This window comes from Sarcophilus harrisii, chromosome 1 (genome assembly GCF_902635505.1).
Source record: "Sarcophilus harrisii chromosome 1, mSarHar1.11, whole genome shotgun sequence".
NCBI lineage: Eukaryota > Metazoa > Chordata > Mammalia > Dasyuromorphia > Dasyuridae > Sarcophilus > Sarcophilus harrisii.
In genome coordinates, this window is record NC_045426.1 from 288,099,936 (window position 1) to 288,121,823 (window position 21,888).

Genomic DNA, 21,888 nt, shown 5'->3' on the forward strand with positions numbered 1-21,888 from the left:
GGATGGCTAGCTAGTGTATACGAATTATACAAAGGAAACATCAGAGTGTTAGGTATACAAGTTCAGGTCCTAAGCCACTGAATGTCCCCAATCAATTTTTGGACGTGATTTAATGTGTATACCCGATCAGTCCAGAATTCAGGTGGCTTTTGATATACACCGTCTGGCTGAACAGTGAAACCCAAATAACTAAAAGGGGGGTATCTTTGAATTTTTCTGATATCATCAAACCTCAGTATTTTAATTCTCTTTCTCATCTGTAACATTTCCAAATTCTCCAAACAAATCCCAAATTGTGGATGACCAGTCAAAATATCCATGTAATGGAGAATGACTGCTTGGGACAATGTTCCCTTATCTTGCTAATAGCTTTATCAACAAAACATTGGCATATGGTAGGGCTGTTTTTCATAGCTAGTGGCAATACTTTCCACTGAAATCTCACACGTCCTTGAAAATTATATGTTGGTACTAAGAAAGCAAATTTATCCCTGTCCTTGGGGTGAAGAGGGATAGATTAAATAGCTATTATCCATAAGGCATTCCCAGGGATCATGTTTGGGGATCGCAAACCTGCCTGTAAAGAACCCATGTCTTTCAGGACTGAATTTACTTGTCTCAACTCTATTAACATTCTCCATTTACCAGATTTTTTCTTTGTAACAAATACAGGAGAGTTCCATGGGCTGTTTGTTTCCTCAATGTGTCTTAATTCTAATTGTTCTTGTACTAATTGATGTAAAGCAGCTGTTTTTTCTTTGGTCAGGGGCTATTGTTCCACCCATACTGGTGTGTAGGTAGTCCAAGTCATTTTTGGAGCAGTGAAAGCCGCAGCAGCGGCTCTTCCTAAAAGTCTATGATTTTCATCCCTAATTGGTGTACTATATCCCTACCCCAAAAGTAATGTAGCCATCTATTATTAAAGTCTGGTTAGATCCTGCCTCTAATATAGAAAGGTAGTGGGATCCTTAGAGGCAGGCAAATCTTTTAATGTCTCAGTGTAAAGAGACAATTTTCCAGGATTAAAAAATTGCAAAACTACATTAATAGAGGAATTTCTTCCCAATGAATCGTGGAAATGAGGGGCAGAAGGGAAAAGAGAATGATCTGGGTAGAGTTGGAGGATGAGAAGAATTGTGGTAAGAAGGCTGGATAAAAGGGATTACATGTGGAGCAGGGTGAGAGGTATTTTTGTATATGAGAGAGTTCTGTAAAGGCAGAAATGCCATGATAGAAAGAAAAGTGCACTGGGTTGAGGATCCAGAAATTCAAGCTCCCATTGATATTTAGGATTACAGAAACACAGATTTAAAATCATGGATCATAGATTTAGAATTGGAAGAGACTTTAGAAGTCATTTAGTCTAATGGTTTTAAACTCTAAAGGAATCTCTGCCTCTGTACTTTGACTTAGAAAAATATTCATTAACATTATTTAGGTTCTATTATATTTTTACTTATTTTGTTAAACACTTTTGTTAAACACTTTCCAATTACATTTTACATTTAATTTTTTCTCAATTACATGAAAATGATTTTAATATTTGTTTTTTAAAATTTTTGAGCTTCAAATTTTCTCACTTTCCTTTCCTTCCTTGAGAAGATAAGCAATTTGACATAGATCATAAATGTACAGTCATGCAAAATATTTTTTACATTTAATTTTTAATTTTGTTTATTTTGCAAATCCCCTTAACGTCTGGATTAATAGAAAACAGTTGGATTCTCATATCTGCTTCTATGTTCAATCTGGTGCAATACGTCATCTTGATTGAACTATATGAAAAAATCTGGCTTTCTACAATTATGTAGTTGGAAAAGAAAGAAGTAAATAGTACCTTGGTATTGCTGTGAAAATAATTGCTAATTCTAATTCACAGATCCCCTACCCAAAAAGATTGTAAGGACCCCTGTGGTCCTTTGGTTCCCACTCTGAAAATTGTTGGGAAGATGAATACTCATTGATGGAGTCAGGATGCTCTAAGTTCCAGACCTGCCCCCAAAACATACTAGCTATCACTTAATCAAACTAGCTATCACTTAATCACTCAGTTCCCCAGACAACTCTGCAGATGGTAAAAAGTTACAGATAACTTTCAAATTTCTGTCTATAGGAGTTTCCAGACCTTTTCAATAATCTGTGCCATAGCACAAGAAACTATAGGTTGTTTGGAGAATGGTTTGTAATGGATTTCTATCAATGCTGAAATTAATCCTTTTTTATTTTTATTTCTTTACCAGCTAGTAACATCTCCCACATGGCGCATGTTATTGTGATCAAAAAAGTGATCCCACTGAATCACTTAATTTCAGAGTTGGAAAGGACCTTATAAGTCATCTAGTTTATTTTTTTTAACATAAGTATTTATGACCAAGGAGGGGAAACAGCTCACCTATGGCTCATAGCTCATTCACTGTAATAGAAACCAAATCACCTGATTCCTAGGTTCTAAAATCAATGAAATCAAGATATTGATCTCATTATGTTGCTATACATGAGAGTCAACTATAGTAATATTGAGCCCATTGGCATGGTTATGATTGGAGCAGCAAAGGAACATTGGATTTCAAATAAAATTAATGCAAAGGTTCTCATCTTGGTCAGACCTTTGTTGAACCAGAGTATTTTCTTTGTAGTAATCCAATTGTACAGTTAAAATAAAAACCCTAGTTCCATTGTATCTTCACAGGCAATACTGATTTCCACTTCATTGCAGCAGTCATTTCCAATTATCCCATAGACCTGAGTGTAGTTGATCCTCCAGTTTTTGCTCTTAGTTCTTAACTTCCTAGATTGCCAGTGATTCCCCAGATCTTCCAATTCCTTCCTAAAGCTTTTTAAATTCTAATTTCTTCTGATTCTTTATTTTGTGCAATTTTTTTTTATTTCCACAGTTATATTGCAATGTGTCCAATAAAAGGACCAAATAGCAAAGTTCTTCCCTTCTGCATCTGAAGAACACAGAACTCTAGTACATCCACTAAGGTTCTTTGATTTTTTTGCAAATTGCATAATGCAAACAATATTTAAAGAATGGTAACAAGTGTATTTCCAACATACAAAACAGGTTCCCTAAAAGGTTCCCTTTTCCCTCACAGGACAGTTTGATTCTTTACTTTAAGAATTGATCAATAGAGGCGGCTAGGTGGTATAGTCGATAGAGCACCAGCCCTGAAGTCAGGAGGATCTGAGTTAAATCTGGTCTCAGAAACTTAACACTTCCTAACTGTGTAATCCTGGGCAAGTCACTTAACCTCAATTAACTCAGAAAAAAAAAAAAAAAAAGAATTGGTTAATGTTGACTCTCACTGGAAAAATAACAACTTACATATCCATAGCACTTAATATGTTAAAAAGTACTTTAATGCATATTATTTTATTTGTCCTCAAAAACATTTTTAAAAAATTTTTTAATTTAATTTAACATAGAAAATGATACAATAAGAGGAATGCATGTACATAAGATAGAATCATGCTTGTTTATGGAACCCATTCATTCATCAGATATTTATTTATTAGTGCCTACTATAGGCAAGATAGTGTATTGTTGTCCTTTATTTTTGAAGAGGAACAAAATGACATCACAATGTTAGAGGCAAGTTACTGTGTCCAACTGTGGCTGATCAGACCAAGATGAGCTCAGAATGCTGTGCTTCAGGTCAGACACAAATGGTCCCTATGAATATTTGGGGTGGATTCTTTAACTTTTTTCAACTCAAGTTTCTTCTAAGCTAATTCAATTCTGCTTTGTTCATAGAGCACAGTACTTTCTCTGATGAAGGCACACCATTCTAGGCAGTCCTATGCTAGTGTCTCCCATGTCATACAATCAATTCTAAAATTCTTAAGAGAGACCTTGAGAGTATCCTTGTATCACTTTTTCTGATCACTTTGTTGAGTGCTAATCCTGTGTGGGTTTTCCATAAAATAATCTCTTTGGCAAACATACTTCTGGCATTCAAACAACATGGCTATTCAGCAGAGTTGCACTCTTTGCAGTAGAGTTTGAATGCCTAGAAGTTTAGTAAATAATGGCAATAAAAAGACAAAAAGGAAATGATTCTTATCTTCAAAGACCTTACATTCTAATGGAGGGAAACAACATGTATAAAGAGCTAAGTCAATTACATACATATATACACAGAGTAAATAGAGTATGGGGGGGGGGGGGGGGGGGGGAGGATCCTAACAAGGAGAGAAATCAGAAAATAACCTCTTGAGGAGCTAGCATTTGAGTTGAAGCCTTAGAAAAAAGTAGGCATCCTAAGAGCCAAAAATGAACAAGCACATTCCAAGCTTGAGGAATAATAATGCAAACTTATGCAAAAAACCAACAGAGATGATAAGCAATTGAACTGGGATTGTGTTTCTGTGTGAGTAGAGTGAAATGAAGGTGTCTTAGATAGAACAAGATAAATGCCAGAAATGTTGGAGAAATAGAAATGATAAGACTTGGAAATTAAGTGGATTAGAAGTGAGGGAGGGAGAGACAGAGAAGGAAGGAGTTTGAGGAGTCAAGGATAACTCCAAGTTTCTGAGTCTAGATGACTGGAAAGATGATAGTACTTGACAAAAACAGGAAGGTCTGGAGGGTAAAATAATGAATAGAATTTTGACCTATCAAGTTAAGAGATGCTTAGGTGACATTTAATTGCAAAGAAAATGTCAGAACTGGAAGGGAACTCAGAAATCATCTAGTCTGTGTACAAGTGGACTTCATTTTAGAGTTAAGGAAATTGAAGATGGAAGTAAAGTGAAATCACTTTATATATGTCCAAGGACATATACACACAAGTCTTGTCAGAACCTCAATCTCTTGATTTGTAGGCCAGCTCCCTTTCTGTTTGTGACTTTGCTCCGTGATTCCAAAGAAAGACCAGGGGGAATGTTTGGAAAATATTTTTAAAAAAATTTTTTTGAAAAAGACCCAACCAGGATAATGCTTAGTCTAGATCAAATTCACAAATGGAAAACTGAGAAGAGTTCCATTTGGTTTCATCTATAGTTTCTTAATGTGGTCTCCAAAATGAAGGCCATGGACTGACTCCAAAGACTATGTGATCAAACAATTAAAAGATGAGAAGATGGATCACATCCCATTCCTAATGTGGGATTTGTCTCAAATATAAACCCTCCCCTTATTTCCCAACATCACTGAACAAAAACAACAAATTAATATAGAAGTATGTATTGTGTGTAATTGGGGCAATTAGATTGCTCAACGTATAGAGTTTGGGGCCTGGAATCCTGAAGACTTGAGTTCAAATTTGGCCCGAGACACTTAATAGTTGTGTGACACTAAACAAGTCACTTAACCCTGTTTATCTCAGTTTCCTCATCTGATAATTGAATTGGAAAGGAAATGGCAAACACTCCAAGTATCTCTGCCAAGAAAACCCCAAATGGAATCACAAAAAGTTGGACATGACTAAACAATTGAACATATTTTATTTTTTTCTCAATAAATATTTTTAAATGGTCTCTTGGAACTATTCTTCTGTCTTCCCAATCAAATACCAGTAAGATATAAGTAAGGTATAATGGAGAAAAACCTTGGCTTTATAGTCAACATTTCTTATACTACTTATGGTCACAGTCAGTAAACACTTCCTGGACCTCAGTTTCTCATCCGTAAAGTAAGGAAGACTGAGATCCCCCTGACTCTAAATTTGGGATTCTAAGCAGAGAGAGGCTGATAGGAGGATACTATTTCCAGTCTTCCTCAGACACAATCCAAGGCTACATCTCATGCTCATACCCATCCTGGACATTTGATTAGTGTCTGATTAGTCTCTTCTGTAGCAATGAGAGATGAGCCAATGTACTTATCAGATGACAGTGTTCCTTTTCAAATGAAAACAATAATAGATTTTCTTCCTCTTCATGTTTTCCAGAAGAAGCAGCTGGGGGAAAGATTAATTTGCTTGTCTCTTATCTTGATAACTGTGATAAATTAGATAATAAGATAACAAATTAACTATATAATTAGCAAAAGTAACTTGGATTCTGAAAATCCTGTTGTAGAACTGTCAGGAAGTGATAAATTTCTGGTGACCAAAGCATCATGTGACATTCTCAAGGAACAAATCACCAAGATGGAAATGGCATTAAACAATTTCTTTCACACTAACAGTTTTTAAATAGGATCAACTCTTTTTTTTAATATAGCTTTTTATTGACAAAATATATGCATGGGCAATTTTTCAACATTGACTCTTGCAAAAACTTCTATTACAACTTTTCCCCTTCTTCCCTCCATCCCCTCCCCTAGATGGCAGATAGTCCTATACATGTTAAATATGTTAAAGTATATGTTAAATACAATATATGTATACATATTTATACAGTTATCTTGCTGCACAAGAAAAATCGGATTTAGAAAGAAGATAAAAATAACCTGAGAAGAAAAACAAAAATGCAGGCAAACAATAACAGAAAGAGTATAAATGCTATGTTGTGGTCCACACTCGTTTCCCAGTGTTCTTTCGCTGAGTCTAGCTGGTTCTGTTCATTACTGATCAATTGGAACTGATTTGGATCCTCTCATTGTTGAAGATAGCCACTTCCATCAGAATTGAACCTCATATAGTATTGTTGTTAAAGTGTATAATGATCTCCTGGTTCTGCTCATTTCACTTAGCATCAATTCATGTAAGTTTCTCCAAACCTCTCTATATTCATCCTGCTGGTCATTTCTTACAGAACAATAATATTCCATAACATTCATATACCACAATTTACTTAGCCATTCTCCAATTGATGGGCATAGAATCAACTCTTGAATCCATCATGTAAGAGGGTCTAGAGAAGAATAAACTTGACACTTGGGTCTAGATTGACCCCAGCGTATGCATTGAGGAATATCAGTTATTTATTGTGGATATTTAACTATAGACAGAAAATCTGGTCTCTCATGAGTTACTGCCATGCCTACAGTAAACTATTAAGTGGGTAAGATAGTATGCTAATTAAAATCCAGATTTTTACCTATCCTGTCAGATCTAACTCAAGTCTCATTTCCTCCATGAATTATTTATAGTAGTTCCATATTGCAAAGAGTGCAACTCTGCTGACTGCAATGTTGTTTAAATGCCAGAAGTATGTTTGCCAAAGAGATTATTTTATGGAGAATTCACACAGGATTAGCACTCAACAAAGTGATCAGAAAAAGTAATATAAAGACACTCTCAACGTCTCTCTTAAGAATTTTAGAATTGATTGTATGACATAGAAACACTGGCCCAGTACTGCCCAGAATGGTGTGCTTTCATCAGAGAAAGTGCTGTGATCGATGAACAAAGCAGAAATGAATTAGCTTAGAAGAAACTTGAGTTGAAAAAAGTTAAAGAATCCACCCCAAATATTCATAGGGACCATTTGTGTCTGACCTGAAGCACAACATTCTGAACTCATCTTGGTCTGATCAGCCACAGTTGGACACAGTAACTTGCCTCTAACATTGTGATGTCATTTTGTTTCTTTTCAAAAATGAACAATACACTATCTTGCATGTAGTAGGCACTAATAAATATTTGATGAATGAATGAGTTCCATGAACTCTACAACTAATTGACTGTGTGAACTTGAGACAAATCACTTAATTTTGTTGTTTTTAAGTCATTTTTCAATCATGTCTGACTTTTCATAACTCCATTTGGAGTTTTCTTGGCAAAGATACTGCAGGGGTTTGCCATTTCCTTCTCCAGCTCATTTTACAGACAAGGAAACTGACAGCATACTGGATTAAGTGATTTGTCCAGGGTCACACAGCTAGTAAGTATCTGAGGCCAGATCTTTACTCAAGAAGATGTCTTCCACTCCCATCTCAGCACTTTACCTACTGTGTTACCTAGCACTCTTGAATCACTTAGTGCCTTATGGTTATTTCGTCATTTATTAAAAGGAATTAAACTACATTTGTGAAATCCATTTACCTCAAAAATTCAATAGCTCTGATTCTGCTGAATTTGAACCATATAAATATTTCATCATTCTTTCATTGTTTTCCATATGTAAAAAAATTTTGTCAAGTATTTATTAAACACCTAATATGGGACAGAAACTGCACTAGATCCCAGAGATAGAAAAACAAAAGCAAAGCAATCCTGCTCTCAAGGGGCACTTCTATCACTGTAGGAGACATCATGTACCATGATGAGAAAACTCAAGAACATCTGGATTCAAATCCTGTCCCAGACTATTAGTAGTTTTGTAGCTCATGAAAAGTCATTTAACATGTAACCTTTTTCCTGTAAAATGGGAATAGCACTTATCTGATTAGCATAATTAGTATAATAAAATATAATATATAAAATGCTTTGCAAAATTAAAAGCACTATATAAATACTGTTATATAAGTACATACAGAATAAATTCAAAATGAATACAAAGTGGTTTAGGAAAGAAGAGCACCAGCAGTAAGGTGTTAAGAAAGGCTTCATGAACTATGCCCAAAGGACTTTCAAGCTGTGTGTACCCTTTGATCCAGCAATGTCTCTACTAAGTCTATATACCAAAAATATCATAAAAAAGGGAAAAGGACCCATATGTGCAAAAATGTTTGCAGCAGATCTTTTTGTAGTCGCCAGGGACTGGAAACTGAGTGGCTGCCAATCAGTTGGGAATGACTGAATAAGTTATAGTATATGAATTTTATGGAATATTATTGTTCTATATTTTGACTATGTGATGATCAACTCTGATGGGATGTGACTCTTTTCTATGATGAGAATCAGGCCAATTCCAATAGACTTGTGATGGAGAGAGATATCTGCATACAGAAAGAGGACTGTGGGGACGGAATGTTGATCACAATATAGTGTTTTCATCTTTTAGGTTATTGTTTGCTTGCTTTCATTCTCATTTTTTCTCTTTTTGATTTGATTTTTTTCTTGTGCAGCATGATAAATGTGGAAATATGTACAGAAGAACTGCACATATTTAACATACATTGGATTACTTGTTGTCTAAGGCAAGGGATAGGAGGAAGGGAGGGAGAAAAATGTGGAACACAAGGTTTTGCAAGGGTAAATGTTGAAAACTATCTTTGCATGTATTTTGAAAATAAAAGGCTATTACTTAAAAAAAAAAAAAAAAAAAAAAAAAAAAAAAAAAAGGTTCCATGAATAATATTACTATGTTATAAAAAAGAATGAGCAAAATGTTTACAGAAAAACCTGAGAAAACTTATGTGATGTCCAGGTTAGCTTTCTGGGGGATCTCTGGATGGGCCTTGGTTTTTAGGTGAAGAAATGATGAAGGCACAAGGGCTACCACAAGGCTGGTCAAAGATGGAGTCTAAAATCTGGAATCTGGAGTCTCAAGTCTTCTCTGGGTCTATGACTGTGATTCTTCTTCTGTGTCTGTGTCTCCCTTAAATACATTAGTATGATTACATCATTACTGCACACTGAGCATGTACCAACTGTTAGAAGAGCCTTTACATCACCATATTACATTAAGTATATGTTTAAAGAACCATTATCTCACACTGAGTAGGTGATTAACTATAAGCACCCTGTTGCCCTTGATTCAAGTACACCTTTTCAGAACACAGGTGGTCACATCCTCCCTAATTTCTCAGGAAGGGAGGCGAAAACTCCAAAAAGGAGGTAATCATGCCCTCCCTGACATCTCAGGAAGGGAGGTGACAACACCAAAACCAATCTATTGTCCATTATTTCACGTGTCAGGGAATCCAATGATTCCTGCAAGTTTTGAAGTCCTGCAGCAGTATTATTATGTGTTATGCAAGATTCTTATTATGTCTCAGGGAATCCAATGATTCCAGGGAGTTTAAGCACTGCATCAGTCTCATTAACAATTTTTGATGTTCATAAGTCAATTACCATACACATAGGGCTAACTGACAGTCTCTTTCAATGGCACACATTATCAGAGATGAAACCATCTGATGTTTCTTGGGTCTTTTCTTTTGTTTCAAGGGTCTTTTCCCTCTTTCTCTGATGGACAAGACAAATACGGCTCATTAGCACCCATTTTATTCCTTCTCCATCTGTAGAGATACAAGCAAACTCTCTCCCCCAAGCAGTTAACCTATCTGGTCCCTTCCATTCACTATTTTCTGGATCTCTCCACATCACCTAGCAGTTATCTAAAGATAGTAGAGCTGTTCACACTGGACACTGTCCTTCCAGTGGATTATAAAATGTGTCTGCAGGAGCCAGTACATCTTTATCAAAAATCAAAAAATTAATAGTATAAAGAGATAAATTTAGAAGTTCTCTAGGGTTTCCTGTGGCTCTGCCTTTCTTTTGTTTTCGCAGACCCGTGCGCCTTAATGTCTCTGTTTCTCCTCTCTACTATTGCTTGTCCTTGAGGATTAAAAGTTATGCCAGTGGTGTGTAAAATCTGATACTGTGCACAAAAGTGTACAAAATGTTTAAAAGTAAATGCAGGTACATTGTCTGTTTTTATTGCTTGTGGCACATCCATGTTTGCAAAAGCTTGTATAAGGAATGAAGTGACCACTCAGGCTGTCTCTTTTACTGCTGGTATTGCAAAAGTAAATCCTGAAAAAGTGTCTACTACAACATGGATAAAAGACAGATGGTCAAAAGATTTATAATGGGCAAACATCCATTTGCCAAATTTCATTGGGTCTCAAACCATGAGAGTTCTTCCCTGAGGAAGCATAGGAGCATGGAAAGGAAGACAAGCTGTACAGGCTTTTACTATGCTCCTAGCTTCCTCTTTTGTTATCCCAAATTGCAAACATAAAGCTTGAGCAGCCTGATGATATTTAAAATGAGATTCTTGGGCTGCCTGAAATAAAGGAGTATTGGCTAACGTGGTTAGAAGGCTATCTACCTTTGAATTTCCATCAAAAATAGGACCTGAAAGTCCACTATGAGAGTGGACATGAAAGACATAAATCTTACCTGGATGCTTTCTCACTTGCTCTTGAAGTTCCTTAAAGAGCTGACATATATTAAAAGCTACAAATTTTATTTGGACTGTGGCGATTGTTTGTACTATACCCACTGAATAAGCTGAATCAGATATTGTATTTACATCTCCTGGATAATAAGTAAGAGCTAGCATGATTGCATACAATTCATTCTGCTGAGTGGACTGAAAAGAAGTTCTGACTACTCTATAGTTAAGTCATGAGAGTATACAGCACAAATGTTATGTTTGGATGCAACTGTAAAGATAGTTGGTCCTTTAAGAGGAACCTTAGAAACTTTTTCTTCAAAAATCCATTGCCAATTATTTAATAGCCAGGTTATCTTTAATGAAGACCCGTGTGTAAAATTTGGAGCTGTGGCCAATAAAATTTGCCGTTCTGGGATGGTTTCACAGCATACATTAATTTGTGCATTGGTATAAAAAGTGTATATCTTCTCAGATTTTATCCCAGATAATTGTACTGCTCACTTAATAGCCTTTAATAAAATTCTAGTCAGAAACACTGGATAAGGAGTAAGGCTTTGTTCTGATTGTGCTGGAAGATTCACCCACTCGATCACACTGTATCCTTGATGAAGGACTGCTGTGGTTGCCTCTTTTGTAGCCTCTTTCAACCACTTTGGATAAAGCCAGTCAGTTTCTCTCAAAGCCTCTTGAGCTTCTTTTGTAAGCTGGTGTGGTGAGTTGAAAGCTGTGTCTCCCATTAAAATATCATATAATGGTAGGTAAGTCTAACACTGGACACATCCATTGGATATCTCCTATCAGTTTCTGAAAGTCATTTAAGGTGTTCAACTTTTCTGTTCTTAAAGAAAATTTTTGTACTGTAAGCATCTTAGGATATATTTCATATCCTAAATATTGAAAAGGAGTGTGTCTTTGAATTTTTTCTGGAGCTATATGCAATTTGTAGTACCTTAGTGTTTCTGTAGTTTTTTGTAGACATGCTTCTAACATTGGGTTCATTTGGACCTTGTACTATTTTTGTGAAGGCTTCCCCTCTATCTTGTCTTCCTGGAAGGGTGCCCCATGCTTTTATAGCAGAAGAACAATTTGTTCATATGCTGTCAAAGGGTAATTAATCTGCACTAAAGTATCTGCATAAGGACCTACACCTGTTAGTTGGTCAGAGTGACTGGTATATTAACTCCAGGTTGCATATTTCATTGGGCTTGTATTCTACAGAGTTCACTATACTCAGAAAGCCACAAGTTTTGTCTGGGTTCTAAACATATCCTTGCTATAGATTTCCAATCATTCGGGGTTAAAATTTCAAAAGCCAAATTCTCTAATAACATCTTAACATAAGATGATGTAGACCCATAAGGAGTACAGCCTTTTTCAGATCTTTGATAATTTCCAGATTAAAAGGAGTATATCTTCTTTTTTCTTGATCTAAAGAATCAAATTCTTCCATTACAGGGTACATTTCTATTCTCAAATCAGATGTATCCTGTCCTTACTCTTTAGCTTTAATTAGTGCCTTTTGTAATTGTGTCATAAGGGACGGACAAAGCTGCTTCTCTGGTGGTACTGATGGTGTCACTGCCCTTCCCATTCCTCCTCCTTCCTCCACCCATGAAGGCAAAATTGAGTGAGGACTGTCAGGAGATGGGGAATGCCCTAAGAGCACCTGCTCGGGTGTAACTGAGCTGTAAAAGTAAGAAGCACCACACCCCTTAAGTTCATCAGTGCTGTACACCTTTTCAGAGTTCTGGCCCTCTACAGATTTATATGAACTGATGCAAATTAAAATGAGCAGAACCAGGAGAACACTGTATTGTAACAACAATATTGTATAATTATCAACAGTGAAAGACAGCTATTCTAGTCCAGACAATTCCAAAGTACCCTAAGTACCTATGATGAAAAATGCTTATTTCCCCCTTCAGACAAAAAACTCTTGAGTGCAGATTGAGATGTCCCCCTTTTTTTTTTTTTTAACTTTGGTTGGGGACAGAGCAAGAGTTTTCTGTCTTTTCTTTTGTAATATGACTAATATGGAAATATAACTTCACATGTATAATCAATCCCAAATTGCTTGCCTTCTCAAGGAGAAGAGAGAGAACATTTAGAACTCAAAAATTTTTTTGAATGGATGTTTAAATTTACTTATAATTTGGACATCTTTAATAAATGAATGAAAATATTTTAAAAGACTCTATGTAGGAAATTTATATTTAAGCTGAAACTTGAAATAAATAAACTAGACACGAGGAGAGAAATTAGATTGTAAGAGATAGATGTAGTCAGTGGAGAGCAAGTCTTGAATTTAGGAAGACTTATGTAATCCTGGAAGAACCAATGGCTACATTGGCAGAAGGTTTTTCTTCATAGGCTGTTCCTTTATACTAATAAAAAGACTATGATAAATAGATGAATAAATAGATAGGTGTGTGGAGAGAAAGAGAAATAGAAAGTTGTGTATATCTATATGTATGTGTATATATAATGTGTGTGTGTGTATGTGTGTGTGTGTATGTGTATACACACAAAATAATTATAAAGAAAAAACAAGGAGATTAATTATAGTATATGTAGGGGTCAAGATAGCAATTTCAAGTTACTTCAGCAAATTATTATTAAATACCTGCTATAGTACTCAGGGTACTGTGCTTAATTAGATCATTCTTTCTTGATTATTTCTAATAGTTTTTTAGTTGATTCTCTAGGGTTCTGTAAGTATACCATCATATCATTTGCAAAGAGTGATAATTTGGTTTCCTCATTATCTACTCTAATTCCTTTAATCTCTTTTTCTTCTCTTATTGCTAAAGCTAGCATTTCTAATACAATATTGAATAGTAATGGTGAAAGTGGGCAACCTTGTTTTACCCCTGATCTTATTGGGAATGGTCCCAGATTATCACCATTACATAGATAATTCTTTCTTGAATTGAGATTTGGAAATTCAACTTTACTTTGAAAATAAAGGTAAATATGTTTTGCATTACTGCACATGTATAACCTATATCAAATTGCTTATCTTCTCAGTGAGGAGAAAAGGGGAAAGGAGAAAAGAAGAGAATTTGCAACTCAATTTTTTTAAAAGAATGTTTAAAATTGTTTTGTGTATAATGGAAAAAAAAAGATTTTTTTTTAAAAGAAAAGAAAGGTAACATATCATGTTCACATCCAAGAAGACAGTAAATATAAAAGTCCATCCAGTTCTTCAACATGGAAGAGAATTCCATTTTCCTGACACAAAAATAGGCAAAATAAAACTTTAAAACTCTTTTGCCTATCAAGGCTCTTAGAAGGAACAAAATATCTTAAAGCTTCATAGAATTATAGAATGCTGATGTTGGAAGAGACTTTAATTAACAAACAAAGAAACTGAAGCCCCGGAGAAGTTAAATTAATTTGTTCAGATCACATGGATAGACAGAAGGGATATAGCCTAGTAGTTAAGAATAAACTGGGTTCAGAAATGGCAAACCAGGATTTGCGTTCCAATTTTGACACTGACTAGCTATGTGATTAAAAGCAAGGTGTATGACCTCAGTTTCCTTACACATAAAACAGAAATAATAATTCATAAGCCTTAAAGTATTACATAAATGTGCCCTATTTTGATGGCAGATCTAGCACTAAAATCTAGCTCTCCTTCCATTCTAACTCACATAACTTTTCAGATGGGGAAAATTAAGCCCCAGAAAAGTGAAATTACTTGCTCAAGGTCACACAGATAGAAGGATTAAGAGGCATAAGCACCAATCTTCTTGCTACTATATATAAATAATACTGGGTTAATTTATTGCAGATTAATTTGATATTCTGTGGGGCTATAAATTTAACAATATATCCCATTTTATGCTATGTATAAAATATACTACCTAGCATATTCCCAGCATTGATGTCTAGATTTCTGATTGAAGCACTGTTTATCATAGGTAGATTCTAAGCCTTCAAGTACCATTGAGCACAGGTTATATATGTAGTAGGTACTTTATTCACACATACATATATAAATGCATGCCACCAAGGAGCAAAAGAAATAACATATACACATAAAAGTATATAAAATGCCATAGTCAGGGTTGAATGGGCAGCAGGTTTAGTTGCTAAATCTGCAACCTTATTTCCCTTGGTTTGAAGTGAATCTCCTTCTGGTGTTCTTTATAAAATATGATTGAAACCTCTCTGGGTTTGTGCATATCTTGTAGTTGCTGTAGAATTTCTCCTGCATATTTAAGAGGAGAATTCTTCACTGTCAAAAGACCCCTTTCTTTCCATATAGGTCTGTGAGCATGCAAAATATGAAAAGCATATTTAGTGTCAGTATAGATGTTCACTCTCATTCCCTTCCTCAGTTCCAAAGCTGTGATCAGGGCAATAAGTTCAATTTTCTGGGCAGAAGTCCCAGGGGCAGTGGCTTTAGCCTCTAGGATGCCCTTGAGGGTCACCACAAAATGACCTACCTTTCTTTCCCCATTTTCAAGAAAGCTGGACTCATCTGTAAACCATTGACCATCTGGGTTATCAAAAGGAATGTCCCTTAAGTCAGTTAGCTGGAGTAGACAGAATCTAAAGCTTCTTCACAATTATGAATAATGTCTCCTGACTGAGTAATATCAGGAAGCAAAGTGGCAGGATTAAGGATGTTGCAACCCTACAGGTTCGGGGTATCTAGTAGGAGAGCCTGATAAAGCCTCCCACTAGCAAGCCATTGATGTCCTTTGGCTTCTAAAATGCTCTGGTGCCCTAGGGTAAATTTTGTGGCTTCTTCTCTAAGGCACAAGAGCCATTCTAGGGAAACTGAGTCCAATTCCTTTGAGAAATAGGCAGCCAGTCTGGGATCTCCCAGGGCCTGGCCCTGCCTTTCAAGACTGTAGATCAAGATAAGACTGCAGTTAAGTGGCTCCAAATCTCTTAACTCTTTGGCTGAAAGTTTATGCGTAAGAAATTTCTCAATCCTGACTAAGGCTGGAGTGGGCCAAACAGAGGAATGTATTTTCTCCCATATTTCAGAGGGAATATGACAAGGTTTTGAGACCAGCACAAAAAGACCATCTGGAGGTTTTTGGTAAGGAAATCTTCAAAAATAGATATGTCACTACAGGAACAGGAAGGAGGGAGTTTAATTTCCCTCCAGCAAATTTAAGCAGCATCCTGCAGTACTGTTTTAATCTAAGCTTTTTTAGTTTTGAGATCTTTTAAGCTGAATTTCTCTCTGTTGTTTAAGAGACTGTTTAAGGAGGAATCCTTAGGGACAGAGGTAGATTGTCCCATTTTGCCACAAGTCTTAGATTTCTCTGATTCTGTAGTGCCTCGTCCTCTCTTAGGCATCCCTAGAAAGGGAAATGATAGAAGTTCTCTGACTTCTGTTAGAGCACAGGAATTCCCAATCTGAGTGTCCTCAGCCAAAGAATTCTGATGGAGCCTGAAGCTCCCAACGACTCAAATCTTCTGGGTATTTGAGTGTCTTAGCTATAAAATAGACAATCAGCAAGAAAAGGCTTATCTCAACTGGACTCTCAGGGATTCCTGTAGCCAGCCACCAAATGATGAGGTGTGAGAATTGAGGATAAGATGCCCCCTAACAGCAATGGGATCCCCTTTGGCTGGTAGCAGGTTTTGCAAAAGAATTTGCAAACCCCAATAAATATAGGCACAAGGTTTGTGGCAAAGAATGGGTTTATTTACAGTAAGAAAACAGTACACTAAGAAGACAGCTTTCTTAGCAGACAAATTCCTGATTAGAAATTTAGCAGAGATAGGTTTACACTAAGAAGAAAATATCTTTATCAGTGGGCTATGTCCAGTAGGGCATTTAGCAAAGCTTTGGGGTTCAGAGTCATCTTTTATTAGCCTTCTGAGGTCTGGGGCTTCTTTGATCTTGATCTTTGGCCCTGAGCCAGGGGCCAATCTCCTGATGAATCTGAGAGACTGATTTTTCAATTCAATTTAAAACTGAATGAAATTACTTATCTTGGGAGTTTCCCTTATAGAAGGGAGGGTCTGCCCCTCCTAGATGTAAGGAGCTTTGAGATCCTGAATCACCCTTCCCACAATGGTTCTTTTCTGACCTTCCCCCCAGAGATTAAATGGGATACCATTTACATCACAAAGAGAAGGTTGCTTGTTCATCCTTCTCAAAGAGGACCAATTGATGTGATCTATGATGTGGGGTTTGTCACCAAACGATGGCAGACACTAAAAGTTGGGGTTCAGTCGTGTGAAGAATTCACAATGGCCATTCTCTTTATTTAGGGGAATAGGTTACAGACAAAATGAAGGGATACAGTAGAAATGGGGAATGGTAAATATAAAAGAATTGGGAGAGCATATGAAAGACAAGTTCCTCATTGGAACTCACAATTATTCAGTAGAAAGAGAACACCCCATAAGGTTGGAGCATGCCTTTAACTGTCAGGCTAAATCCTGAAAGGGACTTAGTACCTAAAAGAGTTAAGAAGAAGAAGTGGGGTTGAGAAGCATGGTGGAGTTCAGAAAGTTACCATGTGGCATGGGGGAAGGAAGTCAAAGACACCACAAGGCAGAGTGCTGTGGCCGGCTGACCCAAAGGAAGACATCAGCAAAGCCATGGGCTGTAAATTGTTTTGTAGAGAAAAATTTAGCCTCAGGGTCTTGACATAACTTGGATTTCTGACTGGATTATCTTTAGACAGTGGGACCCTGGAACCAAACTGATCGCCAATATCAGAGCCTTCTTCCCGCTAGCCTAAGGAATTAATTTTTATCAATTCCATTGCTAAGCACACCTAATTTTGAAGATCTCCTCACCAAAGATATAAGGAGGGTTAAAATCAATTGGTCCTCTTTGAGAAGGAAGGATGAACAGCAACCTTCTCTTTGTGATATAAATAGTGTCCCCTTTAATCTGTGGGGGTAAGGTCAGAAAGGAACTATTGGGGGAAGGGTGATTCAGGGTCTCAAACCCTCCTGACATCACTTGATTTGCAAGTGAATTGCATTTAAGCAGACAAGGTGTGGAAAGTCATAAATTTTATTCTCTCCTCCAGTCATGGAAGTAACTCTGGAACGGCAAGAAGTAGGTTAGAACAACTGCAAATAGTCCCAGATACAGTGGCCTTGATAGCTTGGCCTTTTGGGACTAAGGTTTCTTCCAGGTCTCAATTTGTCTGAAGCCATGCCTATTCAATGATTTAAGGTTAGGTAAGAAATGAGACAAAAGATAGCCTAGTTTGCCCACTCAAAAAATAAATAAGTGTGTGTGTGTGTGTGTGTGTGTGTGTGTGTGTGTGTGTATCAATCTGGAAGGGAAGGATTCTCAAAGCTTCTGATTAGAACAGAAACAATTGCTATTTATTTTCATTCTGAGACATCAAACCCCAAAGATCAAGTGAGGCTTGAAGTGGAAACTATTATTGCCAAGCTGTGAAAACCAGTGATTTGGGTTTAAGGCTTAGAGAAGTAGCCCCATTTGAATCCCAATAGGTTTTATCAAAGCCTGGTTTCCAGAGCTCTATTTCAAGAAGTCATAAATGAAACTACATGGAACAAAAGAGTTAATTGTCCCAGGGTTTTGTTTTTGTTTTTCCCATTGATAGAATAAACAAGTAGGGAGGGGGGGAAATCTAGCCTTCAAACCCCAAAATATCTTATGAAGTTTAAGCAATCAAAACTTGTATTCCTTTGGGCAGAGCACAGACATGATTACCCATGTGAATAGAAGGAGGGAAAGAGGAAGGAAAGAAAGGAAGGGAAGGAGGGAGGAAAGAAGGAGGGAGGGAATGGAAAAAAAGGAAGGGAAAGGAGGGAATATTGGCCAACTGGAACTGGGGGTCAGAGATGGAACATTATGTCTAAAGAACAAAAAGAAGATCGGTTTTACTAAAATATATGTGTAGAATGGACTTTAAGTACCAAAGAGAACAGTTTGTATTTGATCCTAGAGGAAATAGGAGCCCACCAGTTTTATCAGGCAGGAAACTGACATATTTGGACTTGTTATTAACCACAAGAGCTCATAATACTTTTTATTTGTGAAATCTAATTCTTACATAGAGAAAGAAAATTGCTTGAATATATCTGGCTGTGAATCCCTGGGCAAATGATGAATTTGCATTTACAATAAAGAAGTGAGATTCATACCTGTATTCTTTTTTTCTTTTCAGTAAGAGAAAGTGAAAATCTATGTATACAAGTAGAAATGACCACAGTTTCTGAAAATCCTGTTCTCCACTCCAGAATTGTTGGGCACAACTTGGCTCAACCTTGCCACACAAAGAAATCAACTGAACTTGTCTTTATCCATGAAAGATGTCAAGGGAGCCTTGAACCATAGAAATGATAGCTCTGCTTACTTTGCAGAAATTATGTGAAAAAAGCCACATGTTCCTTTCATTTGCTGTTGCTTGTTGAACTGTGAAGAACTTGCATAGACTATATTTAAGCTACTTTCTATACTATTGGGACTTGGAAGTCATATTTTCCTATTGACTCTTGTATTTATTTCATTTGCATGTATTCAGTGATAATACACAAGTCAAACATGTAATCTGAATATTTATTTAAAAACTCATCAATATGAAATGATGAATAATATGTAAATTCTGCTCCTTTTTTCAAAGTTATAATCACGTAATTCCATATTGTTAGAAGTCTAAACTGATTTCATACATGGATTAGTGTAACCTATCTGGACCGACTTTATGGACACTTACTTCTATCAAAGATATTTTCACTGTTGACTAGTGAAATGAGAGAAAGCTGTTTATAAGAAGGCCTTATGTTGTGTACATATGTTGTCTTTGAAATATTTGATTCAGTTTATTGCTTGTTAAAAGAAAAATATATAATTTATTTAGTAAATACTACTGTAAACTATAGTTTTGTTGACAGAAATAAAAATATTTTGTTCTCAAAATTGTCAATATATTGATTTTGTGTGATCTTTTCGTTGCAATTCTTTAACTCCTCCCTCTTTTATGATTTTGGTGGCCACAAATGATAACATATTGCTTGAAAATAAATTGAAAATACAGCAGGCATAAAAGAATGAAATAAAAAAATTAGTTCCCAAAAGGAGTGTCTCAATAAATGATGGGCAGATAATTTGCTATTTCCCAAAATGCCATGATGAGTAGTTTTGGTAGCATAATTATAAGTAGCTAGCTATGGAATAAATGGTACAGGCAAGACATTGCTTTAATGATAATAATAATTTCCATTTTTGTAGTGCTTTAAGTATTACAGAATACTTTCCTCAAAACAACTCTGGTAGTGTTAAGTACCATCCCCATCCTATAAATGAAGAGGTTGGGGCTCAAAGAGGTTAAATAGTATGTTCATAGTCACATTGCCAGTGGATGTTAGAGCTGAAACAGTAAGAAGCAAGAGAATTAAGTCAGCTTCAGGAAGTACATTCATAGGAAGAAAATGTTAAGAAAGTAATTTCCTTAGGGCAAAAATAGTACTTGATAGTACTTGAAAATACCAAATATGAAAAATGATCTAATTAATATAACATTCTGCTTAATATAATTAATTTAACATAATAGTTCTCAGATCTGTTTCAGGTTTAATCCTATGGTCTATTAAAGCTATCTCTGCAATATGTAGTAAATTGGTCCCTTCCTTTCCTTTTCCCCTGCAAGCACTCTAGTTCAGGCCCTCATTACCTGTTACCAGGACTATTGTCATAGCTTCCCAAATGGTTTCCCTGACTACAATCTCTTCTCCAACTATAATTCATTTTATATACAGCTGCCAGGATAATCTTTCTAATGCACAAATCTGTTCATGTCATTCCCCTACTTGAAAACCTTCTATCCCCTATTGCCCACATTATACAGTTCAAATCCCTTAGCCTAACTTTAATACCTTAAAGTTCCTCTATAATCTAAGGCCAACCTAAGCGTTTCTACCATTAGCTGTTTTTGTTACTCTACATATATAATGCATTACAGCCAAATTGGAGGAGTTAGGTCTGTCCCATTCTTTCCAATTTCCATGTGTAAAGGATATCTGTGTCCCCATATTCCTTGAGAAATGCCATGATTGGAACATTTCCCAATTTGCTTTGGTGCCAGTACTGCTCATATTAGTTTGATTTGGAGACAAGTGGCACACAGGAAAAGAATGTAATTGTGATGAATTTTACAAAACAGTCATGTCTATCCCCTGCTTTGTGTTAACCTTAGATTTGTGACAGGCAGTGCTATACTTATAGAGTATGAGCATCAGCCCCTGAATGCTCAGGGGCTATCTGTTTTCAGTACTGAAATTTGAGGCATAGGCAGATGCACAAAAGTGACCAATGAAGAGAAGAATTTCTGGCATCCTGAAGGCAACAATCCTGACTTTCTCTTCACTATTATAGCTGCAGCCAAGAAAACCACCAGAAATTCATGCCACCCTTCTCAGGCCCTGAGTAGCACCAAGAGGTTTTGAATGAACTAGACAACCTAACAACTTGACTCTCCCGGAGTTCAAGAAGCTAAAGAGCAAGAAAACAGACTCCAGTCTGAAAAGGATTCTTATCCTAGAGGTTCAGCAATGTTAAATTCTGATACGTGTATCAAATGCTGCTTTGACCATAATTTCACTATCCTAATTAAACTTTTTAACTCTGAACTTGGGGTCTAAGTGGATATTAATATTCTGGATCTACCAAATGGAGGGATGTGTTTGTGTGTGTGTGTGTGTGTGTGCGTGTGTGTGTGTGTGTGTAAGGGGGGTGGGGGGCAAAGGGAACAATGATTGATGTCCTGGTTATAGAAATTGGTAGGTGAGATTATAACCCGCTGGGACCTCACAGATCAAAGGAAGCACTGATATGTCATATATGAGAGATATCAAGATACCTATTACATAACCGGCCCCCCAACATGGAATGCATTGCCCCATTTCTGTTAAAATATTCCCCTACTGTCAAAACTCAGTTCATACATCAACAACTAGATGAATTCTTCCCTAACTTCGCAGCTAAAAGTAATCTTTTTTCCCTCAACTCTTTGATAGAATTTT

The 21,888-nt window shown here is 36.4% G+C and overlaps 1 protein-coding gene across 3 annotated transcripts in view; it reads left to right on the top strand.

Moving 5' to 3' along the window:
* The window catches only part of PIP5K1B (phosphatidylinositol-4-phosphate 5-kinase type 1 beta), a 341,035-nt gene extending 321,246 nt beyond the window's left edge, over window positions 1-19,789 (top strand). For all 3 annotated transcript variants that reach the window (XM_031943518.1, XM_031943523.1, XM_031943521.1), the window contains one exon: window positions 19,035-19,789. In XM_031943518.1, coding sequence (XP_031799378.1) covers window positions 19,035-19,037 — 3 coding nt within the window. In that variant the 3' untranslated portion in view covers window positions 19,038-19,789. The remainder of the gene's footprint in view (window positions 1-19,034) is intronic.
* Window positions 19,790-21,888: the final 2,099 nt, after the last annotated feature.